Source organism: Miniopterus schreibersii, assembly GCF_964146895.1.
Source record: "Miniopterus schreibersii genome assembly, chromosome: 17".
In the NCBI taxonomy this organism is placed as follows: domain Eukaryota; kingdom Metazoa; phylum Chordata; class Mammalia; order Chiroptera; family Miniopteridae; genus Miniopterus; species Miniopterus schreibersii.
The window spans coordinates 24009998-24028126 of NC_138117.1; the positions used below are offsets into that span (position 1 = coordinate 24009998).

Below are 18129 nucleotides of genomic sequence, written 5' to 3' on the forward strand. Positions count from 1 at the left end.
GATTATAGTCAACAATACTGTATTAAAAGTTCAAAGTTGCGAAGATACTAGATCTTAATTGTTGTCATCATAAAAAAGAAATAATAATTAATTAAAAAAACAAGGACAACAAGTCTGACCTTTAAGCTTATTCTTTTTCCAACAGTATCCAAGTCCTTTTTAACTTTGGGGACAGCACTGGTAGCACTGTTCTCTTAAAGTTCTCCTATATAATTTCGGTTCAGTTCTCTCTTCTTAAAATGTCAAATTCTTTATAGATATACACACACAAAAAGTGGTTTTGCCTTATGAACTAAGGTCCTCTATTCCTGTACCATTAGTAGACCTATGATAGTTTCAGAACTTGATCGGCTAAAACTGAGTGTGAATTTAATCTATGCTCTTCTTGGATTGCCAAGCTGTGTCAAGTTTTATTATAAAACAAATTTACTCATTTCAAATCCTAGAGGCCTTTTTGAAGCTGAAATATCCAAAATTTTTAGAATAGCTTACTTTAAGATCCACAAATAATCCGAAAACTTTTAAATGATTAAAGGCCTCAGCCTTCACCCTCATGAAAAATTTAGCTAGAATTCCTAATGAAATAAAATGATTTGAATTTTAACTCATACAACATAGGATGAAATGTTTTCAAACCGGTTTTCTCAAAAAGATCCAAAAGGCCTAAATAATTCATTGACAGTCAGGAATTGGATATCATTGGGGCCAATGCAGCATGGAGGGGGTCAATGGGTTGGGGGTGGACATATCTGTAATACTTTCAACAATAAAGATAAATTAAATTTAAGAAAAGAACTGGATATCCTTTCCAAACCCCAAGAATGGGGTCAAGCTGAACGAACAGAAAAATTATAAATAAAGTTAGTCACAGCTTGGTAAGGCCTTCCCGAAGGGGCAGTACAGTGGCACCTCACCCCTCATAGCACAAATAGCAATTCATCATATGCTACTATCTTTTTTACTTAAGAATAGCATTTAACAAGCTTATTTTAGAATCTGATTCATTATCATTTTTAGGAAATTTAAAGACCTTAAATCTTCTCCATATTGTGCGTGATTACACCTAATTAAAGCTCACATCTTTCGCAGAAAGGTGGAACATCAGTTCTAATTTTATACACTAGTGTGATGGAGAGCATAAAGCATCAGACTGAAAGTCAAGAGACTCCAGTTCTATTCCTGACCTGGTCACTGCTTTTCTTAAATGCCTCAGTTTTTCCATCCATAATGCATGGGCTGAGTTCATTAGAACTTGTCAGAGTTCATTAGAACAGATTATGTCATCAGCATTCATTTTTAAACTTTTGAGTCCATATTTTGAGCTGGACACCATGCTATTTGCTAGTATACATATGAACAAGAAAGGCATGATTCCTAATCTCATAGAGCTTCCATTTGTTCCAAGTGTTTTTACTGCTATCAGATCACTAATATGACACTCTCAGGATCCACTGAGGATACATGAAGTCAATAAGACACAAGTCGACAAATATTTGTTAAATATTTACAATGTGCAAGGTATTGTTCTAGGACTAGGTGAATGGAAAAAAATGTCCTTCATTAGACCTATGCTCATAGCAAGAGGGCAGAGGTCACATTCATCACTGCACTGTGTCCCCAAAGTCTAACACAGTGTCCGGTACTCAGTAGGTGCTCAATATATAATTGTTGAATGACCAAGTGAGAGTTTTTGAGTGAAAAAAAAAATTATGGTCCTTTGGGTCAAGGAATTTAAAGCATCTGTGCATCTATGCATCAACTACAATAAATCACAGAATGTTATAAAAAGACACGAGGGATACAAAAGAATGAAAAGCAGGAACACAGATACTTGTACTATACCAAAAGTCACACCAACCTTATTCACAATAGCCAAGAGGTGGAAATCACCCAAATGTTCATCAACAAGTGAATGAATAAACTAAACGGAATATTATTCAGCCTTAAAAAGGAAGAAAATTTTGACACATGCCACAATATGGGTGTCTTGAAGATATTATGCTAAGTGAAATAAGCAAGATACAAAAGGACAAATATTGTATGACTCCACTGACACGAGGTACTTAGAGTAGGCAAATTCAGAGAGACAGAAGTACAGTGGTGGTTACCAGGGACAGGGGAACAAGGAATGAGGAGTTAGCATTTAACGGGTACAGATTTCTGTTTGGGATGAGGAAAGAGTTCTGGAAATGGACAGCAGTGATGGGTGCACAACAATGTGGGTGTACTTAATGCCACTGAACTGTACCCTTAAAATAATAAAAATGGCAAATACTATGTTATGTTTTACCACAACAAAAAAATGAGTTATAAAAAGACATGAAAGAGTTTAGGAGGCAGTAACAACATCTGCCTGGCTTAATCTAGGTAGGGTTCCTAGAAGTGGTATCATTTGATCTTGCACTTCTTTTTAATGCCTAAAAATCAAAGTTTTCACTGTTAACAATGAGAAGCACACATTTGTTCTCATATGGTTCACCAGTTTTGTATGGCTCCTTGTTCTACAAGAAACTGATAAAAGTGGTTGCTTCTGTGGAGAGGCACTGGAATTCTACAGGTTTAGGGATCTAATGGCCTAGGGAAGAAAATGACTTACTTTTCACTGTACATTTATTCTTTTTTGTTTAAAATACTAATATTAAAATAAACTTAGAAACAAATGACTCCTGATACTCTTTATAAAGAAAGATTCTCTACATGTGATCTGAAAGCCATACCAATTGTCTTAGTTTCCCACACTCCTTTTATTCAAATGACATAAAAATAGTCAATATTCCATGTCACAAGCATTAATCAGATAACTACCAAAGCACCTTTTCAATTTGAAATTCTAACCATCTCTCTAGGGACATTGGTTTTGTAATTTTGAAATCTCCATCCCTACTAATCATCCCTCAACACACAAATATAAAGAACTAAGTACCATATAATTTCACTCATATGTGGAATTCAATTAGCAAAGTGAACTAACAAGCAAAATAGGGACAGACTCACAGATACAGAGCAGGCAGACAGATCTGGTGGGGGAGGGGGTTGAGGAGATGGTGTTGGGAAGGTGCAGAGATTGACCAAAAAAGAAAAAAAGAGAAAGAACTCATGGGCCTGGAAAACAGTATGGTGATTGCAGGGGGGTGAGAGTGGGGGTAGGTGGAGGTGGAAGAGAGTATAAGGGGAATAAATGGGGATGGGGAAAAATAAAATAAAATATAAAATAAAATAAAGGGGGGGGGAGAACTAATGATATCAAAATATGCAGGCAGTACAATTTTAACCACCAGCCCTTCCTCCTAGGCATCTTAACTCAGGGTCTTGGTCTGACTCTTTAATGCTCTGTGTTTTAATCTTGGGTCCTTTTCTAATAAATTATAATTTGTCCATTTATTCCTATGGCAGAGATATTTGCAGTGGCAATGCTCGAGGTAATAAGACCAGTTTCCTTAGACTGCTATGCAGCTAGGTATGGCCAGGCAACTAAGCTCCAACCCATGAGAAGTATTGTGTCCTTCTCTGGAAGATTCCTCAGCCAGAGAGATGGGACACCAGGTCTCTGCTGGGATCCTAAAGCCTCCATCCAACACCTGGATCCCTCCTGTGGATTATTTTTACTTGGGAGAATAAACCATTGTGTGGTTAAGTCACTATTATTTGGAGCTGCTGTTATATGCTGTTAACATAGCTTTCTTTCTCTTCCCCCCACGCATTCTTCATGTTCACTTTTCTGTAATTCCTGTACTTTTGTACATTCTGATACACTCCCTGTTTTCCGGAAGCTTTAGCTTTCCTCCACACCACCCTGTCTTTTGCTTAGGGCCACTTCTAGGTGTTCTCCATCTCTGGCTGCTGTGGCCACTTTCTCAGCCCCCTCATGCTATCTTCTACAGAAAATGCTGCACACTTTGCAGTTCTGCTATTTTGCAATTAGTTCCCACTAAGAATGGCAGGTCCAAGAAGGAGAAGCTGTCCTGTCTATTCACAGCTGTATTCCTAGAACTTAAAACAGCACTTGACTTTTAGCAACTACTCCATAAATATTTCATTGACTTTACTGGCTTCATTGAGCACCTTTCTAAGCACTGGGGACACCTCAGTGAACAAAATAGATGAAAATCCTTTCTCTGTGATACTCAAACTCTAGTGTGGAAAAAAGAAAAATAAACAATAAACATTAAATCAATGAATCATTCAATGAAAAGATGAAAAACTAATCCAGTATGTTACCAGGGGAGAGGTGTTATGGAAAACCAGACAAAGGCAAAGGGGGCTGGGGGCATGATGGTAGAGAAAATGTGCAGAAGGGAAAGATGGTCACAGTTTTAAATAAATAAAGAAGAATTGGCCCTTGGAAAAGGCAACATTTGAGTAAAGACTTAAAGGTGGTGAGGAAGGGAGCCATTCAGATATTTCAGGGAAGAGCATTCCAAGCAACTAGTAAAATGAGAAAACAGCTAGTACAAAAGCCCTGTGGCTTCACGGAATAGTGCTGAAGATACTGAGCCCAGAGGAAAGTGAGCAGGTAGGAGAGAGGTGTAAGAAGAGGTCAGGCATCTTGACCCTTGTAGGTCAATCTTACTTCTTTGGCTATTACTCTGAGTGAGAGTGACATGGGGAACCATTGCAAGGCTTACAGCAGAAAAGGGACAGGCTGTGACTTTAATTTTATAAGAATACTCTGACTGCTGTGTTGAGAACAGGTTATAAAGGAACAAGAATGAAAGCAGGGAGATCAGTAGAGACCTGCAATACTTCAGGTGAGAGATGGTTAAAATCTTGGGTCAGGATATAGCAAGAAGTGGGGGGAAATTATCAGATTCTAAATATACTTTGAATGTCTCTAGAGGCAAGGGGGTTTGTCAACCAATTGGATATGAGATATGACAAAAATAAGAAAAAAATTCCTTGGATCACTCCAAGTTTTATGGCCAAGGCAAAGGAAAGAATGATGTTGCATTAACTGAAAAAGAACTGTAGGTGCAGCAGGCTCGGGGGCAGGATTTGAGTGTGGATGTGTAAGACGGGAGAAGTCTACCAGACATTCAAATAGAGGTGTCCACAGACTGGTCTACTCACTTGGAGTTCAAAGAAAAGTTCTGGGTTAGGGGTACAGACTTTGGAGTCATCATGAATATATGAAAAAAGGGCCCTGAACAATGATAAAACATACTACCTTTACTCAAGGAACATTAACATTTTGTAGCTGAAGGAATGGCTTCCAGGGAGTGAACAAGACCATTTATCAAGAAAACAAGTCAAAACCTTTATGATACTTCCTAACCTTTCGTTTTAAAGCAGTGTGTCTCAAAACATGGTCTGCAGATCCCCTGAATCAGAATAAAACTGACTTTTGTCATAAGCACTCTCAGTGATTCTCACACATATTCAAATCTGAATATCATCCACTCTGTGTGTGTATCTGTGTGGCATAGAGTGTCATTTGAACGTTTCCACTTTCATACTTATAATGGCATCTAAGTGTGGTTTACACATGATGGGCAAAGCCAGAAGGCAGAGTTACTAGGAATTACTAATATCCAATTCATTTTATATTGACACAAACTGACACATGTTTCATGGGATTTATCAATATTCAAGGAAATATATTTCTGAGCAATCTTCTGAATCATTGTCTGCATCATCTCCATAGCAACACTGATCATTCTCCTCTAAGATGGATCTCTCTTGCTATGAGTTATAACAACTTGGGTTCAGACGAGCATGATGTTTCAGGGAAGAGGCTGCTGTTTCTCAGCCATATCTGATTCTCTGGGGTCAATATTTTAAAACCTATATGCCACTGACAGCTTTTCAGGTCTTTGTAATCTTGATTTTTTTTCTTTTACTATCTTTTGCTTGCCGATAAAGTTTAAGAGCACATGAGACTATACTATAGCCTGATGAACTGGAAAGTCCTTACAAAGTAATTGGTTACTCAGAGAAACAAACACAGCAGATACATGAAAGGATTACCCAGATATCCTTTCAGGGAAATGCTAGTTTCAGAACACTATGCAAACACACTTCGGTTTCTTGAGTAACCTCATTTTTATCCCCAGATTAACCTATGGTAACTAAGTAACATTTTCAAATTTTCTGGATCAGGGAAGCCATAAACTCAAGTATCTCTTCAAATATTTGTCAGAATGTGTGGTAGCTGTGGGCTTCATTCATATACTGGTCCTTTTAGGTACTAAAGTTACCATTCTTAATCTTAGATCTATTATTTTCATGGGTTCAAGTTCATGGAGCTACATTTTTAATCTATATCAAAAAGAAAAAGAAAAAGCCACTTGGCTCAGTATGTTATGGAGAATCTGGTATTTAAGAGTCTTTAGAAAGCACTTAGGCCATTTTTAAATCATAAAACCCTAATTTGTGGTATCTTCAGGTTTTGTATTCCAAAATTCTAGGTATTTCTGACTTCAGTTTTGCTGGACAAAAGGTCTACATTTTAAATTATAATTGTCACACCCGGCCATTGTGGCTCAGTGGTTGAGCATCAACCCATGAATCAGGAGGTCATGGTTTGATTCCTGGTCAAGGCACATGCCCCGGTTGCAGTTGGGAGCTCGATCCCTAGCAGGGGACGTACAGGAGGCAGCAGATCAATGACTCTCTCAGTACTGATGTTTCTATCTCTCTCACCCTCTCCCTTCCTCTCTTTGAAACCCTTCCTCTCTCTGAAATCAATAAAAACATATAAAATATAAAAAATAAATTATAGTTGTCACTTTCATTCGTCTCAATTTTAAAATGATATATTTTTATAATTTTGTTGCATAAAATATTAATAAATTTTATTGATAGGTTGCACCTAAATTCAGCAGCAGTGTCCAGGGACTGAGAGTCTGGAACATAAATTAGAGATTATAAAGAAGCACAATCATGTGGTTATGAGAGAGCCTAAGTTGGAGGTCACTGGCCCACAGCATCTCAGAACTGACATTTATAGCCCAAAGAAGACAGGACCCAGGATGGGGAGGGCAAATGGTGCAGTGGGAAAGTGCCGACTCTGGTGACTGTCTGGCACTGTCCTAAGTACCATTCTGACCTAGACTCTTGTAGTAGTGTGAGGAGAGCACAGTGGAGGTCCCAGACCAAAGACAGTAGTCGAAGGACAGGGTTCCCGAGGGAAGTCACTCCGCCTCTCTGAACGTAAACCAGAAGGCGCAGCAGCATCAAATAAGCATTGACTTTTTCTAATTAAACTCATGAGCTCTGCCTCTTGCCAGGTAGCAAGTCTGTAAGTTATAGCATTTTTTCATTTCCTACTGGTTATTACTAAACAGGTCAGAAAAGACTTCATAAACATTGAGATACCCCTTCAACCGTTTTATCCTCGACTTTATCTAAATGGCATTTAATTCAAATCTTGTTTCCTCCTAGGAGGCACTGGATCTTAATCCAAAATACTAAGCTACATGATTTCCCTTCTTTTTCTACACAAGTAGGAAGCACATGGCCAAGAAAAGCACTGGGACCAGTATTGAGGTAAGATGGGAAGGGAGCAAATACCTGTGCCAGAGCACATTACAACAGCTGGGAAGTTCTGCCACACTTTCTAAATGCCTTCCCACGATGGCATTTTCTCTTCAGTTACATTAACAGTCCCTGTGATACAGGCATCCTGTTGTCTTTCTATAGAACTTGGAGTTCTGTTGAATTAGGCATTGACCAAGTATTTGCTGACTCATGATCTATGCAAACTAGAAAAGGGAAAAAATTAAGATATCCTACCATGTGTCCATTTTCAAGGCTGTATATAGCATGAGATGCTGTCAAGAGGCTTAGTAGAAAGTTGCAGTGGGAGGCTTAGTTGAAAAGTTGCGGTGTGCTTACGTACATGGCTAACCTGGGAGCTGTAAATAGGAAGAAAAATATAATGTAACAAAATGTTCTCAACACCATTTGTTTAGAAGAAATTACGATTTTGAAGGTATCAGTAGTGTCTGCTGAATCATCTGTTATTAAATCTATTGTCAGGAGAATAAATCCTTTGTTGCATATTATAAAACAGCTTTAAACAAGATTCCAAGAGGAAGGGAAGAAAAGGAAAAGGACATTTGGTAATATATCCTTTGTTCAAGTAGCAGCTGCTGTTTCCCCTTTATTTTTATAGCTGTTAAAGATGATGAAGACAACAAAAACTAATAGTCTCTAAATATTTCAAACTATATACATATATTTATACATAAAATTATACAACATTATATTATTTAGCAATTCTTTTTACAACAGCTATATGAGATAATTCACAGACTTGCCTCAAAGGGATCTCTAAATGCTCTAGTAAAAACTTAGAATATAATTGAATTTCCTCCACAGGAGGTTTCCAATAAGTCAATTATGATGAACTATACGATGTTAACTAGACTTACTACAGTGATCATTTCGGAATATATACAAGTATCACATCATTATGTTGTATACCTGAAACTAATGTAATGTTAAATGTCAATTATATCACAATTTTTAAAAAAAAGAAAGAAAACTCAATCAAGCTAATAAAATGCAGGAGCAGATAAAATAGGTATATAAAAGACCAGGTAAATAGAAAGCATAAAATAAGATATAAATAAATATATCAGTCATCAAAATAACTATAGTCAAAATGTGTTAATTAAAAGTCATAGATTGGCAGACTTGATTTTAAAAAAACAAACCACCAACAAAGCCAGGTGTACCTGCTTACAAGAGATATATCTAAAGCAAAAGAACAGATTCAGTTTGGAAATGAAATATGGAAAAAATAAATCAGACAAATACTAATCAAAAAAGCTATATAGCTATAGCACTATTGGAAGCATGATTAAGGATAAAGAGGATCACTATGTTATGATAAAAGAATAAAAAGAAATTCATCAAGCCCAGCCCGCGTGGCTCAGTGGTTAAGCATCAGCCTCTGAACCAGGAGTTCACGGTTCAATTCCTGGTCACATGCCCAGGTTTTGGGCTCAATCCCCAATCGGGGATACAGGAGGCAGCCAATCAATGACTCTCTCTCATCACTGATGTTCCTGTCTCTCTCTCCCCTCTGCTTTCCTCTATCTGAAATCAATAAAAACATATTATATATTTTTAAAAAAATCACCAAAAGCAGAAGGAAAAGGGGGGGGGGGGCGCAAAAAGAGATTAATCGAAGAATTTGTAGGCATATATGCATAGCCCATGGACACAGACAACAGTGTGGTGAAAGCCTGGGGAGGGGCTGGGAGGAGGAGGGGGTCAATGAGGGGAAAAGGGAGATATCTGTAAAACTTTCAACAATAACTTTTTTAAAAGTGTTCATTTTCTTTAATAACATAACATCAAAATATAGAATGAAAATTTGGTAGAATCACACACTGATAAATCTATAGTCAAAGTAGATCTCAGCATACCTCTCAGTGATTGATAGATCAAGAAGATAAAATATTAGTAAGACCATTAAAGATGTAAATACACAATTAAGAAAAAAACATTTTTGTTTTATCTTCACTGGTCTAAAATCTTCTCATGGCTCCTTACTGACTCTAGTATCAAATCCAAATTATTCTTCCTGATCCTAAAAGTACTCCACATTTGGTACTGCCCTACCTATCTAACCAAGCTTATGTCATACCTGTCCCCTATACAAATCATCTATCCTAGGCAATCCAAAACACTAATGGACCAGAGAGAGGAAGCTCTGTGGTATAGTGCTATGTGCCTGGGTTGGTAGACTACAAAGGTTCAACTCCTTGTTCTACCATTTACTAACTTCATGACCTTGGACAAGTATTTAACCCTTGTGATCATCCATTTTTTTAATAAAATAAGAATACTGGTAATATCTACCTCCTAGGCCTATTTTGAGGATTTATAAAGAAAATCAATGCCTAATATATTTGCTCCATAAATACTGGCTACATGTCTTTATCCATATTGTTACCATCCTGGAATACTTCTCTTCCTCCTCCCATCTGTTCAAACTCTATCCAAGCTCAAAGGCCAACTCAAGTTCCTTTTCTTTCATAACGCCTTAACCAATTATTCCCTCTAGCCTTCCTTTATCTCCCTCTTGTATAGTATAGCAGTTCTTTTTTTTCTTTCTTTTTTATATTTGAAGTTCTTTTTATTTTATGTACAAAAAGACAGCATTCTGCGGTAAGGTAGATGTCTTGAATGACCCATTCATGGAAGTTCCCTTAGTCCAACTTAATGAAGCCTATATCCTTCGCGTACTGACGGAAACCCTGGCTGCACATATTGAGGCCGTATTTCTGGATCTGACCGTGCCGGTTTGAGCAGACGCGGCAAGAACGAGAACCCTGGCCGAATTTCCTCAGATCACTCCAGTGGAGTTGCTGGTGACCCATCTTGCTCGCTCTGAAGCAACGAGGCCAAAGGATATAGCAGTTCTTAACCTTGTTGGGGAGAGGTAGCGAGTCGGAGATGCCTCAGAGAATCTTATGGGGGGGCCTTCTATCAGTAAAAATGCACATGCATAACCACTTACGTTTGCATAAAACATCAGGGGATTCATGTCTCTCCTGAGGCCATCTTAACAAAAGCAAAGAATGCTACAGGGAGCTAGAAGAGGCATAGAGAGAAGCTAACAAAGTTCACTTCAAGATAAGGAAACTGACTCAGAGAAAGGTGAAGTGACTTACCAAAGCCACACGCAACTACAGAGTGGCAGAGATGGAGCCAGAACCTGTCTCTTGACTTCCACTCTAGGGTTCTTTGCAAAAGTGTGTTTGAATAATTTATCTCCAACTCATAGAACTCTAAAATTGAGAAGTAATGTTAGCCCATTTTTCAGATGGGGTGATGATCCCTTGAAAAATCTGTCCCCCGGTTATCAGGCTGGGAATCACCAGGATCATTCTCAGAATGATAATTACTAAGCATACCAGAAATGCTATTATATTTTACTTTACCTTCCATATTTTGAAATTCTCTCATTAATTTTCTCTGAAGCAAAATATCAAACTAGGAAACACAAAACTGCCCCAATTTTGTTATTTGAGAGAGTTAACTTTAAAGCTTTCCTCAAAACTTTTCTATAACTGTAATAATCAAAGAATATCATCAGTTCTACATCTTGGGCCAGGAAAGCGCAGATAAAGTGAATCCACAGTCTTTCATTCTCAGGCCTGACCTTATAAAATATAAATATTTTTATAAATATTTTATAAATCTATCTTCTTTTTCCCTATAAGACATTTTTCCAGAACCACTAACAAATAGTAAAATGAACTATAACTGTCTCATTCCCTACCCTACCTTCCAATTCTCAAAAAAGAAAAGCATCACGAACAACCTACAAAGCACAAAAATGAGCCTCCATATTATTAAAAACTGATCAGCACTCATGTCGTCACAGTCTCATCACGAACAACCTACAAAGCACAAAAATGAGCCTCCATATTATTAAAAACTGATCAGCACTCATGTCATCACAGTCTCCTTGTGCATGCAGGGAGCTGTTTTACTATGTGGAGTCATATAACCAGCCCAGGAATTAGATAAGTGACTCAGGAAGAAGGGGAAATTTGTAAAATGAAATATATTAGTCAAAAACTTTAATCAGCAACCAGGAGTCCTAGCCCAGTAGCTCAGCTGGTTAGAGCATCACCTGATATGTCAAGATTGCAGATCTGATCTCCAGTCAGGGCACATACAAAAATCAACCAATGATGCATAAATAAGTGGAACAACATCTCTCTCTTTCTTCCTCTCTCTCCCTCTCTCTCTCTCTACCTCCTCTCTCTCTAAAACCAATAAATTAAAAGTTTTTTAAAAAACAGGAAAGAAAGCACTTTATACGAAAATAATATTGGAACACATGAAGAGCATAGATTTTTAATAAAAGGATTCCAGAGATGAATCAAAAAGGCCTCCTAGTCAAAACTTTTTATTTTCCAATTAATGAACTGAAGCCTGAGACCTAAACTATATCTCCTTTGAAATCCACAGACTTTCTAGAGAAGGGAAACTGGGACCCACCATAAGAAGTCAGCTTCTCCAACTGAAAATTAACACTATCTTGGATAACGAGGCAAGTGAAATAAGTACTGGAAAATACCAGGAACATTATTTATACATTCTATGTATATGACATGCAGATACATATATTTAACTCAGTAGGGCTATTATTATTATTTATTATTATTATTTTTTTATCCTCACTGGAGGATATTTTTTTCCATTGCTTTTTCAGAGAAAGTGGAAAGGGGGGAGAGAGAGAGAGAGAGAAAGAGAGAGAGAGAGAAAGAGAAACATCAATGTGAAAGAGACTCATCAATTGGTTACCTTCTGCATGTGCCCCAACCCAGGCCAGGGAATTGAGCCTGCAACCAAGGTATCTGCCCTTGGCTGGAACTGAACCAGGAACCCTTCAGTCCAAGGGCCAATGCTCTAACCACCAAGTCAAACCAGTTAGGGCTATTTATACATTCTAAATAATAAGTTCTATTTAGGCTTTGTGGCAAAGTATACACATCACAAGCAACTGGATCTTGTGCATTACCCAGTGGCTCAGGGAACTAGATGAGACTGCAGCGCAGTCTTGGATGCTAATAAGGATACAATGACTTGTTGCTAAGAGGCTTTTTCCTTTGCTGGCTTCCTTTGGCAAGTAAAAACACCTAGAAAAAGCAAGTGTTGGCTACAGAATTTACCATACATATAGTCATATTGTAGTATTTCTATTCATATTTTTCATAGATGTGTTCTAAAAAATAATGGGTCAATAATATTTGGAAATAATTCTTGGTTAAGAGAGGCCAAGAATCAACGTTTATTTGGCATAGCAGTAACTTATTGTGTATTATTAATACTGTTTATGTGGGAAATTTAGGAGAAAATTTTTATTAATATATATTCACACATGGTCTATGATTACAAAGACAAATTGAAGGCTGCATGACAACAAATTTGTTTTCTTGAGGGGAAAGGCATTTATAGCTCATTTGACTAATCTAGAGTAAATCACTCTAAAGTTACTTGCAAAAATTGTTCATATTTTATTGACTAAGAATACACAGAAGGACTTCTTACTCATTGTAATTTTACTTTCAAAAATTAAAATATATTAGAAAAGGATAATTTAAAAAATGGATCTACATTTTCTGTTATTGGCTTCTTTGAGTACAAATATCCCTAAAATTCTGAAACTTCAGTTTTTCTTTTAATATCAACCTTTCATTCTCATATTGAACTCCTTATAGAAGTAAAATCTGAAGCCTAACACCAATCGCATTCCCTTGGGACTTGGTGATGAAATCTTATGAATGAAAACCATAAGCTAGTGGTGCTTACCTATCTTATAGGTATGAATAAGGTTCCAGAAAATAAAACTGCATTTGCCAATTTTTTAAAAACAGAATTGTGTATTTTACAGAGAGCAAAACAAATTAAGTCAATTTTAAAATGCTAACATCATTTTTACTATCCTAAAATCCAAAGTACTTTCTAAGAAAATATACAATGTTTGGTAGGGGTTTGCTTTTATTTTTATTTTGTTTTGGGTTTTTCTTTTTTAATCTACTTCTACACTACACAAAATTTTAATGCTATACCTTTTTTGTTCCTTTTCAAAATTATATATATATATGTGTGTGTGTGTGTGTGTGACTAAAGCTGAAGCGCACATGAATACACAGATTTTTGTCTACGATTAAGAAATTTTCAAAATTAAATTTTCCTTTTAAGTACTTCCAAATTAAAGTTGTAAATCAGTAAAAATGAACTATGTGAGTAACACAAGTGTTTTTAAGGACCCTTTTCTACTATTTTATCAAATTACTGGCACCGGAAAACATATTTGCCAAGGATGTATCTGATAAGGGGCTAATTTCCAAAGTGTATAAAGAACTCATATTACTCAGCAAGAGGAAAACAAACAACCCAATTAAGAAATGGGCAAAGGACCTGAATAGACACTTCTCCAAAGAGGACATACAGATGGCCAAGAGACACATGAGAAAATGCTCAAGTAGTTAATCATCAGAGAGATGCAAATTAAAACCACAATGAGGTTTTAATCACTTCACACCTGTTAGAGTGGCAGCCATCAACAAATCAACAAACGACATGTGCTGGCGAGGGTGTGGAGAAAGGGGAGCCCTAGTACACTGCTGGTGGGAATGCAGACTGGTGCAGCCACTGTGGAAAACAGTATGGAGGTTCCTCAAAAAATTAAAAACGGAGCTGCCGTTTGACCCAGTGATTCCACTCCTAGGAATGTATCCTAAGAATCCTGAAACACTAATCAGAAAGAATATATGTACCCCGATGTTCATAGCAGCACACTTTACAATAGCTAAGATCTGGAAACAGCCCAAGTGCCCATCAGTAGATGAGTGGGAAAAAAAAGCTGTGGGACATTTACACCATGGAATACTACACAGCTGTAAAGAAGAAGAATCTCGTACTCTTTGGGACAGTATGGATGGACCTAGAGAATATTATGCTAAGTGAAATAAGCCAGGCAGCGAAAGACAAACATCACATGATCTCGCTTACACGTGGAATCTAAAGAACTTAATAAACTGATGAACAGAATAGATTCAATGACATGGAAGCATAGATGAGCCTGATGAATGTCAGAGGGATGGAGGAGGGCGGGTGGGTAGAGGGGGAGAGATTAACCAAAGACCTTCTATGCATATATGCACAACCCAAGGACATGGACAATGGTGGGGAGAGGGACTGGGGAGGGGGAAGGGATGGGGTGGAACGGGTCATTGGGGAGAAAAAGGGACATCTGTAATATTTTAAACAAAAATAAAATTTAAAAAAATTAAAAATAAATAAATAAATAAATAAATTCAGAACTACGTAAATGGGGGGAAAAAAGAAATAAATGAGGCTCCCTTTGGAAAAAAAAAGAAAGAGCCTGGAAGACATTACAGTACAGAGAATATGTAAGTAGTCTTAAAGCTGTGAGTAAAGCTACCCCCTGCTCCCACATTTTCGTAGTTGTATAATCTTAGAAAAGTCATTTTACCTCTCTGAGCCTTTGTCATCAGAGGAATGTGGTGCATAACAACAGCTAAGACCTATTGAGTGCTTACCATGTACAAGAAACTGTTTCATATTTATCAACTTATGAATAGGACTTCAGTTAAACAACCTGTCCAAGGTAGGTACAGTAAGCCTAGATCTGTTTCGAGGTGGTCTGATTCAGCTGCCTGGTGTTTAATCACCCTATGAGACTGCCTCTTCAGCTTGGCTCCCAGAGCCTTGATGAAGATTAAATAACAACTGGTAAGTAGCTAACTAACATTTACTGAGCATTTAGAAGTTCCAGGCCCTGGTCTAAGCTCCCTTGGGGGCATATTAACTCTTTTATCTTTATAACAGATAACAGCCCTAGAAGGTTACAGGTTTTTAAATAGGCCCAGATAAGACAAGTGTCACATGATCTTACTCATATGTGGAATCTAATGAACAAAATAAACCGATAAAAAGAAGAGATACAGAAACATGGAAGCATGGAACAGACTGACAAATCTGGGGGGGGAGGTTAAAATAAGAATTTATATGCATATATGCACAACCTGTGGACACAGACAATAGTGAGTTGAAGGCCTAGGGGGAAGGGATCGATGGGGGGGGAGGGGGCGTTTGTAATACTTTTAACCATAAAGATAAATTTAAAATAAAAATAATAAATAAATAAATAGGCCCGGATAAGTTAACGCTGAAGGTGAAACAGTGGCATGGCCAGGGCTGGAGCCCAGGCAGTCCACCCGCGGAGCCAGCGCTCTCGGGCGCAGGCCTCGGAGAACGCGGCCGGGCCTCCGGGCTCCTAGCGCCCCGCACGCGGGGACAGGCGCGCCCCTCGGGCGGTCTGCCGGCCCCGCTCGCGCCCGAGGCAAACCAAGTCTACTCTTCGCTTCGCGTGTCTGTGCAAAGTGCCTTTCTCAGCCCGAACCCAGGAGCCCCACGAAAGGGTCAGGGTTCTGGTGAAATATAATTTGTCCAGTCCCAAAACGGGCTGACTGGCTTAACATCCAGAGAACACATTTTCACTGAAATTGTGACAGAGTCGCTCCGGGACCCCAAAGCTCTGTGTCCCCGAGCTCCGCGGCCCCGAGCTCCGCGGCCCCAGAAACTTGCACCACCCACTCGCGCCACCGCCTCGCGGAAGCCGCAGTCCGGATTAGACCTTGGAATTTGTAGTCCTGGCAACTCGCGCCAGCTCCGCCTCCGTCCCGGGTCGAGCCAAAAGGGCGGCTTCCAAGCTCATCTGCTCTCCAACACCGCCCTCTGCCGGCCACTTCTCGAGTCGCCCGGATTACGAGCAGTTCCGGTTGCTCCGGAAGTGAAGCTTTCTTTTCCGGGGCGAGCGTCTGGGTGTTCGCACGTGGTTGTGTTGCCCGGGTTTGAGCCGGCGCTGGCTGAGTAGTAATCTGGCCTGTCTTCCCGGAGCTCCAGAGCCGAGCCGGAACCATGGAGGGCCAGAGCGTGGAGGAGCTGCTGGCAAAGGCGGAGCGGGACGAAGCCGAGAAGCTGCAGCGCATCACGGTGCACAAGGAGCTGGAGCTGGAGTTCGACCTGGGTAACCTGCTAGCCTCGGACCGGAATCCCCCCACGGGCTTGCGACGCGGGGAACCCACGCGGGAGGCTGAACTGCGGGCCTTGGCGCGGGACAACACACAGCTGCTCATCAACCAGCTGTGGCAGCTGCCCACGGAGCGCGTGGAGGAGGCGCTGGTGGCGCGGCTGCCGGAGCCCACCACTCGCCTGCCGCGCGAGAAGCCGGTGCCCCGGCCGCGGCCGCTCACGCGCTGGCAGCAGTTCGCGCGCCTCAAGGGCATTCGTCCCAAGAAGAAGACCAACCTGGTGTGGGACGAGGTGAGCGGCCAGTGGCGGCGGCGCTGGGGCTACCAGCGCGCCCGCGACGACACCAAGGAGTGGCTGATCGAGGTGCCGGGCGGTGCCGACCCCTTGGAGGACCAGTTCGCCAAGCGGATTCAGGCCAAGAAGGAGCGGGTGGCCAAGAACGAGCTGAACCGGCTGCGGAACTTAGCTCGCGCGCACAAGATGCGGCTGCCCAGCTCGGCCGGTATGCACCCTACAGGACACCAGAGTAAAGATGAGCTGGGCCGCGCCCTGCAAGTGGCCAAGGTCTCCACCGCTTCCGTGGGGCGCTTCCAGGAGCGCCTGCCCAAGGAGAAGGCGCCCCGGGGTTCCGGGAAGAAGAGGAAGTTTCAGCCCCTTTTCGGGGACTTTGCAGCGGAGAAAAAGAGCCAGTTGGAGATGCTGCGAATCATGAACAGCAAAAAGCCTCAGCTGGACGTGACGAGGGCCACCAATAAGCAGCTGAGGGAAGAGGACCAGGAGGAGGCGGCCAAGAGGAGGAAGATGAGCCAGAAGGGCAAGAGAAAGGGGGGCCGGCAGGGTCCTGGGGGCAAGAGGAAAGGGGGGCCGCCCAGCCAGGGTGGGAAGAGGAAAGGCTTGGGAGGAAAGATGAATTCCGGGCCGTCCGGCTTGGGTGGCAAGAGGAAAGGAGGGCAACACCAAGGAGGAAAGAGGAGGAAGTAAAGTTCACCCCCCAGTCCCCCTGCCTGTAAACCGAGAACTATTACAAAGGTTACTGCCGAAGTCCTGGAGGCGGGTGCAGAAGGGGCCACTGCCTTCATTGAGGTAGAAGGGATAGGATTGCCCTCCTCTCAAGGCATTTTGTAAATGTTGGACTTGATGTTTTTCCAACATCCAGGTGTTTGGCTGGAGATTTAAAGGATGTATTTGAGGACATAAAAATTAGAGAAAGAATTTGATTGAAACTGGAAATGAAACAGCCTTCTTTTTTTAACTTTGGATGTGGTGTGAGGGAGAGTTGTACATATTTCAGAGACTTAAAATAGGTTGATTTCATTGTTATTTTTTATAACAAGCTTGTGTATTTATGAAAGCAGATGGGGCACACAGAAAGATTACATTTTCAGACCTGGCCTTAAAAGTAATTGTGAAGTTATTTAATAAAAGTGTGTCTGTATCTGATGTTGCTTTTAACTGTTTGGCTATTGATAGAGATCTTAAGTAAAGCCAGTGCTGGATTATCTGGTGCATACTATTTTCGTTTACTTTCTTTAAAAAAAAACAAAACAGCTAAATTGTGATGATTTCAGCGATACCACTTTAAAAGCAAGCCAAAAAAAC

General features: G+C 40.1%; 2 protein-coding genes and 1 pseudogene across 3 annotated transcripts in view; 1 reads left to right on the top strand and 2 right to left on the bottom strand.

Moving 5' to 3' along the window:
• Nucleotides 1-16225, bottom strand: part of CRH (corticotropin releasing hormone) — a 139323-nt gene extending 123098 nt beyond the window's left edge. The window contains exons 1-2 of the mRNA XM_081117262.1: nucleotides 16133-16225; nucleotides 7732-7853 (exon numbers count right to left, since the gene is read on the bottom strand). The gene's annotated coding sequence lies outside the window, so the exon portion shown is untranslated. The remainder of the gene's footprint in view (nucleotides 1-7731; nucleotides 7854-16132) is intronic.
• Nucleotides 10068-10350, bottom strand: LOC308547055 (small ribosomal subunit protein uS14 pseudogene; annotated as a pseudogene). Its single transcript has one exon. The product of its transcript is annotated as a small ribosomal subunit protein uS14 pseudogene (transcript).
• Nucleotides 16226-16309: 84 nt separating the features above from the next.
• RRS1 (ribosome biogenesis regulator 1 homolog) lies at nucleotides 16310-18055 on the top strand. Its single transcript, XM_081116764.1, has one exon. It carries the CDS (start codon nucleotides 16417-16419, stop codon nucleotides 17509-17511), a length of 1095 nt encoding a protein of 364 aa, XP_080972890.1. The 5' UTR covers nucleotides 16310-16416; the 3' UTR covers nucleotides 17512-18055.
• The last annotated feature ends 74 nt before the right edge of the window (nucleotides 18056-18129 follow it).

Excerpts from the sequence above, each read along its gene's own strand:
- RRS1 (XM_081116764.1), top strand. The coding sequence starts at position 16,417 with ATGGAGGGCCAGAGCGTGGAGGAGCTGCTGGCAAAGGCGGAGCGGGAC.